Source organism: Alosa alosa, chromosome 15, assembly GCF_017589495.1.
Source record: "Alosa alosa isolate M-15738 ecotype Scorff River chromosome 15, AALO_Geno_1.1, whole genome shotgun sequence".
Taxonomy (NCBI): domain Eukaryota; kingdom Metazoa; phylum Chordata; class Actinopteri; order Clupeiformes; family Clupeidae; genus Alosa; species Alosa alosa.
Window position 1 is genome coordinate 23584094 of NC_063203.1, and position 9492 is coordinate 23593585.

At 44.2% G+C, this 9492-nt stretch overlaps 1 protein-coding gene across 3 annotated transcripts in view; it reads left to right on the forward strand.

Annotated features, from left to right (window-relative positions):
* Positions 1-6047, forward strand: part of rtn2a (reticulon 2a) — a 22437-nt gene extending 16390 nt beyond the window's left edge. For all 3 annotated transcript variants that reach the window (XM_048264295.1, XM_048264296.1, XM_048264297.1), the window contains 4 exons: positions 3460-3529; positions 3890-3936; positions 4627-4685; positions 5953-6047. In XM_048264295.1, coding sequence (XP_048120252.1) covers positions 3460-3529; positions 3890-3936; positions 4627-4685; positions 5953-6028 — 252 coding nt within the window. In that variant the 3' untranslated portion in view covers positions 6029-6047. The remainder of the gene's footprint in view (positions 1-3459; positions 3530-3889; positions 3937-4626; positions 4686-5952) is intronic.
* Positions 6048-9492: the final 3445 nt, after the last annotated feature.

The following is a 9492-nucleotide window of genomic DNA, read 5'->3' on the forward strand; positions in this document are numbered from 1 at the left end:
TTTAGCATGGGTTTACACACTTTTTCACTTTTTGTAGCTCCTCTATATTAGCACATACAGTACTGGTGCTGATTGTGTGTGAATGGCAAACCTTTAGGCTGACTATCTTGTGGGTCACTCCCAGACATGAGACATAACCCAGTCGTAACACTACAACACCCCGGGGGTTTGCCGTAAGTTCTCACCAAAGATTCTAGAACAGAGCGCTCTGTTCTAGAATCTTTGGTTCTCACCATAAATCTGCCCCTTCTGTCTCTCGTGTGCCTCCAAGACTCCCAGCAAAGAGCTAAGGGCTTCACTGTGCTGCATTATACTGTCGTTTGTTTCCCTAATGAACTCTGATACTCAGGGGAGCGATTGATGCTGCCATAAAGATGACAGTACCTCAGAAGCTCGTTTAAACTTTGTCTGCATCAGATTTAGGAGGGATGTCTCAGTGCTGCCTTTGGTTTGCCTTTGAGCATAACGCATAATGAAAACAACAGAGACAGGCATTACTGGGACTGTCATTTGGCATTAGTGACTGTTCATGTTCATTTCATGGCCCTACTGTCTTGTTTCTTCAGATCACTTTTAGTGAGACATCTGTTTTTGTAATGTGGGTGACGTGTGTGTGTGTGTGTGTGTGTGTGTGTGTGTGTGTGTGTGTGTGTGTGTGTGTGTGTGTGTGTGTGTGTGTGTGTGATGCATAACCCTAATCATTTGGAGTAATGGTAGATCGTGCAGTCAGGGCTCAGTAGCTGAAAGTGAAACAGCACACAGAATCACTGGAGGGGAAAAAACAAACAAAATGGCCCAGTGTCTTATTATCCCCAGTACTGCACGCTCCTACTCCACCTCCACCATCTCTCCACTGCTACACCCAGCCACCATAGTCCCTCCACCCTTCTTACTCCAGTGCAGCATCTGCCATCTCTTCTGTCCATGCAGCACGTCAGCATTGTTCTTCTCTTTCTTTCTTTCTTTCTTTCTTTCTTTCTTTCTTTCTCCCTTAATTCTCTCTGTATTTCCTCTCTGTTACTCTCTCATTCCCCCACTGCCTCTATGCATCCGTGTTTTATATATATACAGTATATATATCTGTGGGACTCTTTCCCACTCCCTCTCTCAATGATTTTTTCTCTCATTCTTTCTTTTTTTCTACTGCCTATCTATGTCTCTCTCTCCTTCTTTTCTCCATTCTATCATTCTCTGGTTTCAAATTCTCTCTCTCTCTCTCTCTTCTCTCTCTCTCTCTCTCTCTCTCTCTCCTCTCTCTCTCCCTCTCCCTTCCCCCACCCCTCCCCACTTCCCACCCTGCCTACATGTGTCTATAACATTTCTCGGGGTATATTTTGAGGCATGTCCTGCCTATGTTAGCTGAGAGCACACTGCTGGTACGTGGTGACACAGTAATACTATATGTTCTGTACATTTTGCACCCATCGCTGTCTGAAAACCACATCCCCTTTATTCATTTCCCCAGCAGATAGGGGTCATAAAGTATCCCATAGGAACCGTATCCTATAGAAATGAGCCCAGCCTTCCTAAAGCTTACAGGGATCCTGTGTGTACTGATCTACTTTATAACAAGCCAAGACAGGATGTCAAGTTAATTTGCAGATCCTTGGCACATGTTTCTGCTAGACAAATATCTCTTGGCTTCATTCACAAGTTGATCTTTTAGGTCACACACACACACACAAGTGACCCTTGGCAGCCAGTCATCATGGACATTAGATCAACATACAACATACAATTTACACTGCCAAAGTGACTAGCATAAAGAGACAGTGTTCAGGGTCTATTAGCAGTGTCAGTGTGACTAGCATGTTCATTGTTCAGGATTTATATGTAACTAGCATGTTCAGTGTTATGGGGTCTATATTAGCAGTAGCCACTGTGACTAGCATGTTCAGTGTTATGGGGTCTACTGTATATTAGCAGCATCACTGTGACTAGCATGTTCAGTGTTCAGGGCCTATATTCACAGTGCCAGTGTGACTAGCTTGTTCTGTGTTCAGGACCTATAGCCACAATGTCAGTGTGACTAGCGTGTTGAGTGTTTTTTATGTTGGCGAGCACTGCAGGTGAATCCTCACATGCACATTACATTGCTATTGACTCATGTTATCACCTGTGTCTAGACATTTTAAGTGTGTGTGTGTGTGTGTGTGTGTGTGTGTGTGTGTGTGTGTGTGTGTGTGTGTGTCTGTCTGTGTGTGTGTCCTTTATTTGGTGCAGTCACAAGGCGAGTATTCCAGGTTAAGGATAACAAGATTTCCTACTAAGCAAAAGCAACATATATATAATGATTTGTTGCACAGGCCAATTCACAAAAGTGTGTTTGAGAGGAGAAGCCATAGAAAATAAGGTTAATAAATGTAGAGTAAATCATAATTCATAAAAAAAGATAAACTGATCTTCCCCTGCTGTGAGTGAACAAAAGTGTAAAAAAGTAAAAAAGTGAATGAATCAGTGATTGAGTGAGTGAGTAAATCAGTGAGTGAGTGAGTGAGTAAAAAAGTGAGTGAGTGAGCAAGTGAGTGAACGAGTGAATGAGTTAAAGGCGATAAAGAGCAGACTGACTAAGAGCCTGCCTTCCCCAAGAGTCCCGCCTGAGGACCATTTGCCACCTCTCTTTACCCATTACCCCCCACTGGGTCCGGGGTGCCTATTAGAGGCACTCCCCCCTCCCCAAAAGATCAACCCTGACCTGGGTGGTATGTGACATGGGTGGGGAGGGGGGTGTGAGTGTCGTCAGAATGAGGAGGAGGAGGGGGGGGGGCAGGAAAGAGAAGGGTGCGAAGGGTCTTTTTCTCTCTGATCCAGAGGGTGTCCAGTTTCAGCCTGGGGGCATCTAATACCCATAGCTGGGGTGTAAAAAGCGGAGAGGAGTGAGAGCTGAACTATAACTACTCTCACATGCGTATCTATAAAACACGTTTGCACTGTCATGAACAAACATCACTTCCCCTATTCACTGTGGTGATTAGCTTTATCGTGGTGCAGCGTCCAATACCTTGGAACGTTCGGTATATTAATGCATTTTGACCAATTTAATCAGGCATTACAGGTGTTTTGCTTCATCGTGTGTTGATGAGGTTTGATGTAGGCTGTTGGAATGTGTTACATGTTTGCTGTGATATTTCTGTTAGTTTTCTCAACAATGAAACAATGAAGCAGATGCTAAGGCATACTGTGCAAGACACTTGATATTAGGAGGGACACCCCCCTCCTCACACACACACACACACACACACACACACACACACACTGTGAGAGTGTGAGACAGCCCACTGTGATGAATTACAGATTCTTCAGCGATCCCATTACAAGACGTCTTAACTTAAAAAAAGTGTTTATGGTTGGTCAGTCTGATATTACAGCTTTATTTCTGCTGACTCAACGCCATTTGTTTGTTTGTTTGTTTGTTTGTTTGTTTTGTGTTTGTTTGATTGTTCCCTTCAATGTCTCCAGTTCCTGTTGCTGATGTACCTGGTGACGTTCCTTGGAAACCTGTGCAATGGCCTCACCCTGCTCATCGTTGGTAAGATGCAATATTAGCATAGGCACCGACATGCACTGAAAATGCATATGCCAACACACACACACAGTGTTTTTTTCATCCATGATTTACTTGGACAGTCCGCCCCCAGGCTATCTATAGGTGTTCAGATTATCAAATCAGATAGTGGTTCTAATTTCACAATCTCTGGCTGCACATACACACTTCCTCGATCTGACAAAATCATCACTATGCACAGACGCACACGCACACACACACACACACACACACACACACACACACACACACACACACACACACACACACAGCTCTATCTGACACACACACTCACACACACACAGCTCTGTCTGACACACCTGTCTCTCTCTGGTCTTCCTGCAGGAGTGATTGCTGTGTTCTCTGTTCCTCTCTTCTACAGACAGCACCAGGTGAGTGTGTCCAAGAAGAACAAAACACATCACTGAGAACACACACACACACACATACGCGTGCACATGCACACACGCACGCGTGCACATGCACACACACACACACACACACATACACGCACACACATAGACACACACACACACACATACACACACACACACACACACATACAGTACATGTGCATCACCAGCCCAGGGTCAGATTAAAGCTGATCCAGATCCACTCTTAATTCATTCATTTGTTCATTCATTTATTCATTCATTCATTCATCCTGAACAGCATCCTGAAGAAACTCATTATTATGTTTTTACAAGTATACTGTACGACTTGTGGGTAACATGGAGACTAGAATAACACATCAGATTATATCTTAACATATCACTCTAAGCATATCATAAGGTTTTTACAAGCACCTATTACACTTACCTAGAATGGGATTGCATGTCTTTAATACACACACACACACACACACACACACACACACACACACACACACACACACACACACACACCCACAACACATACACACACACACACACACACACACACACACACACACACACACACACACACAAACAGGCTATTCTGAGGTCCAGAGGATTATAGCTAAACTAGCTCTGTGATTGAAGTGCACTGCTGACTGAATGAACAGGGCACTGTGGCTTACCAGACCTCTGTTGCTATTTCAGGACAAGGTGGATGGCGTCATTGGAGGACTGTATGCCCGCGTCGATAATGTCAAAGACTTGTGAGTATGCTGCCCCCTTGTGGCAGAACTGCACATCACATGCAGAATTCAAAGTAATCTTGGTGCACCTTGTCTCAGATTGTTCAATCACATATATCAAGACATATGCTGGTGAATATGGTATAGATATTTGACATATGTATACTGTATATACACACATATATTTATGTAGATATGTATTTATACAAAGTATTAAGTGTTTTGCATAAAATGCTCTATAAAAAGTTCTATTTTCTAATTCATTCAAATCATGTCATAATCATGTGACCTTTCACCTTGAGAAGAAGGAAACACATGACAACCAGTGTTGCGCGGTCTGCCCGAAATGAAGCGGTCACCCGCGGTTATGAGTCATAAACAAAATATTTTAATGATATTTGGGTCATTTGCGGTCGGGTCAGTTAAAATTAATTAAATATATATTTTCTACAAATAGGCCTACTTAAAATATCACAGGAAGGCTACCATCAATATAGTAAAGCATCAATAAAGTCAACAGTAAAGAAGCTGAAGATGCGAGTTAAAATAATAAAGACACCCCTTCAGGAAAAGCGATATAGGCTATGAGAAATATTGGGAAAAGTTCTTAAAGAAGATGACAGTAGTACAAGTTATGGTCTATGTAGGCCTACTTCATGGAAACCATTTAAAAAGTATGACAGCCAAAGCGGGCAGCCTGCAGGAATAAATGTTATGGGCACAGACTACACAGCTATATCTACCGGTATGTATAGGTTCACATGCATAAAGTTACCTTAGTTCGTTGTGTTTGTGCCTTTAAACAGTGGATGTGCTTTAGTAAAGCTTTGTGCTTCATTCAGAATTATAAACCAGTTCACGCTTTATGCGTTTTTGACCAGCAATGTATCTCTCTTGCCTACCTTGCCTCACCATTTCTGTTTTGAAAAAAAAATGTATGTCCATGGCCTTCAAATCTTATCCTAGTGTTCTTATCCTTGGGTATTGCTTTGGCGCTCTTATTCTCATTCTCTGTCCTCGCAAACATATGTCCTGCATGCCTACTGCGTGTAGTTCTACTGCATAAAGTTTAGCAAAATAAATAAGTTTGTTTTTTTGAAATGGCCTACTGTCACACTGCATGCAGGCTATAACCAAAGCACACATTTTGTAAATAAGCGGTATAATTTTGTCCCTAATTAATATTCACGGTCGAGGAGTTGGGTGGAGTTGGTCAAAATCTCCGAGGCGACCAAAGCTTGTGACCAAACCAGCATGACAACACACACTTCTGCTGTTTCCTGTGTAGCTTCCACCGATTGGCCCAGGGCGGCGGACCCCCTCCAGACCCCACACCCGGCGGCGCCAAGCCTAAAGCCAAGTGAGAAACTAACCGAAGAAGGAGGAGGAGAAGCAGAGATGATGGAGCTACAGGCTGTCACTCAGATGTCTTAATCAGCAGTCTGTGCTCGGAGCCCTGGCATCACAGATGAAGAAGGGGGCGTGGCTTGCGATGCCGGGGCGGGGCTAAAGTATTGGGGGAGGGAGGGACGAACGGTTCTGAGAGCAGGAGAATCGGATTGGGTAACTAGAGTTTGGAGGGACAGTCAGGGGTTTTGGGGTGGGGTTTGGTGTGAGGGCGCATTGCGGACGTAGCAGGTGAATCATGTAGGTGTTCACTGTCAGCACATCCAACTAGCGTCCGTGGCCTGTCCAAAGTGTCCATTTACAGTGTGTTTCAGAGAAGGACTTACAAGGGTCAGTTGTTGCTGTCAATAAAAAAACCCAAAATAAAACAAACAAAAAAAAAAAAAAAAAAAAAAAGCAAAGACTTAAGATGACCTCCAGAGGTGACGAACCCTTCTCGTTTAGAGATCAGGGTTTCTGCAAATCACCACAAAAAAGAGACCCCACACAGAAGTGTTTTGACTCCAGCAAAGCAGAGAGAGAGAGAGAGAGAGCACGTTAGAGCTCACCCAGCCGTTGGGAGAGGGAGGCAGAGTGGCCCAGTGCCTGTTGTGTCTCTGCCCCCTGGAGAAGATCTAAACCAAACACTCTCCTCTGCCTCGGACCACTGGTGGATCTGTCCACTAGCAGCAGCAGCAGCAGCAGCAGCAAGATAATGTGTCAATGTCAAGGAGTGTGTGTGTGTGTGTGTGTGTGTGTGTGTGTGTGTGTGTGTGTGTGTGTGTGTGTGTGTGTGTGTGTGTGTGTGAGAGAGTGAGCATGTGTAAGACAGTGAATTGCAACCCACCAGACCTGCTACCTGAAAGCTATTAAAAAACACGTTCTATTTTTCTTTTTCTTCATCCTTGTTTCTTACACACACACACACACACACACACACACACACACACACACACACACACACACACACACACACACACACATACACACACACACACACACACACACATCAAAACAGCTGTTTTTCTTTTTTATTGTTTTTACACACATGCACACAAACACAGGTAGTATATCTATACAAAATTGAAGAGGCATTGAAGAGATACTGAAAACAGAACCCAGAATAAGACACAATTTTATACTATGAACAGGAAAATCTTCTATAATAGTGAACTCTAAGCTTGTTTATTTACAAGTGACCTTCTGTTTGTGTCTCATGTTACTGAGTGATATGTACTATTTTCTTGTTTCCTACTTTAAATGGAAACCAGCATGTCTACCAACACATACACAAGCATAAAGTCTGATTTCCAATCATGTCAGAGTTTCATTCCATGAAGTCAGATATATTTGGGGTGTTTGTTCATTTGAGTCATTTTTGTGGTTTTTATTGCAGCATATTGCAACATCATGTCACAAGCATCTCCGCCATATTGGTATGGTGGCTGACAATCCAAGTGAATCTGACTTGGTAAACACATCTGTTATTCGGACCCCATTCCACGCCTGAGGTGCAGCCGCTAGCTCACTCCCGACCTACACCCGTGCCACACCCATGCCCAAGGACGCCGCTAGGTGGGTGAGGGGGGATTCAAAGGGCCTAGCACTGACAGAGCCCAGATATTATACTAGAATACTAGATATTATCGGGGGGCCCAGAATTATTGTCTGTCATAGGGCCCAACTGAGCTAGCAGCGCCCCTGCCCATGGACTCCTCAGCCTTCCAGAGTGCTGCAGCCCTGTGTTTCCCAGCAGCTGTGTCACACTACAATCATCTTAAAGGTGCTCTAAGCAATGTAACGCGGTTTCTAAGCTAAAACATTTTTTGTGTCACATACAGCTAATATCACCTCGCCATCCGCCAGCTGCATGTGCCCCGAATACACACGGCCACAAAAACAACTTGGTTCAACCCGGCCCATGAGCATAACAGACTGTTCCAGTTTCAATTGCAAGGGAGGGAGTAGAGAGCTAGCTCTGTTTTGTTTGAACTTCAACAGAAGTGACGTTACCCTGCATCGCTTATGGCACCTTTAACTATGGACATATTCATTTGTTCATTTAGCAGGTTCTTATTCAGAGGATCTCAGTGAAACAGATACTATAGCCTAACTGAAACAGTATAGCCTACCTACATCATCAGTGTGTTAGTGTTCCCCGAATGGTATGTTTTAACGCTGTGATCTTTGACATTGAAAAATAAGGTCCCACTAGGCAGATGTCCCTGATCAGTTGTCATGGTAATGCAAGCTTCTATGTCCTGTGTCCCGCGATACAGATATGTTTTTTCATCTGTGTGCGTGAGTTCCCTTGGCAACAAATGCTTGACTCTGCTCTGCCATTTGACCCTCAGGAGCACTATGGGCGGAGCTGTTCAAAGTTCATAGTCTCTCTGTGGTATTGATATACCTTATAGTCAGTATAGTACTCTTATTGCTTTGGTTGCTTATCAATGGAACTGTGGAAGACTCATCCCAGGACAGCAGCCTAAAGGCGTTATGTGGCAGTTTGAAATTTAAAACATCCATCAATGACCTAGAAGTAGCAACAGATGTGACGTACTGTCAGGGCCAAAGCTCCGTGTAGTCCAGAAATTCACTGAAGTTAGAATGCAAACCAACTAGCTGGATTATAGCCTCGTTGACACCAGACCCTTGTCAATTGAGATTGAGAGTGGGTCTGGAAAAGGTTCATTGACCTACGACTTCCAGCAGGGAATCAAGGATTAGCGATTGTAAGTGGTTTTAGGAACATTGGAAATGGGCGTCAATGTATATGTACTGTATGTATGTATACTCTTTTGATCCTGTGAGGTCTCTGCATTTATCCCAATCCGTGAATTAGTGAAACAAACACAGCACACAGTGAGGAGAAGCACACACTAATCCCAGCGCAGTGAGCAGCCTGCAACAACAGCGGCGCTCGGGGAGCAGTGAGGGGTTAGGTGCCTTGCTCAAGGGCACTTCAGCCGTGCCTACTGGTCGGGGTTCGAACCGGCAATCCTCCAGTTACAGGTCCGAAGTGCTAACCAGTAGGCCACGGCTGCCCCCAGGTCAATGGCCTCTTGGCCAGATGGACCTGTACAGCAAATCCCAAATGTGCCTAAGGTTCGTATGGGTATTCCCAGGCTAGTTGTATTACGTGCAATGCAAGTCCATGCAAGAGTGCAGAATGGCTACATTCAAGACAACTGGAAGCTTACAGAAACTTTACGTAGCTCCTTTAACCTCTGAGAGCTCAGGGCAAGGAATTCAGCTGCTGGAGCTCTGAAGTGTTCCATCCATCACGCACATGTCGTTATTCATCCGTGGCATCCATAACACACACACACACACACACCACACATACACACACTCACACACACACAAACTCACACACACACAAACGTACACACACACGCACACTCTCACACACGTATGCAAACGCACACTCACACATACA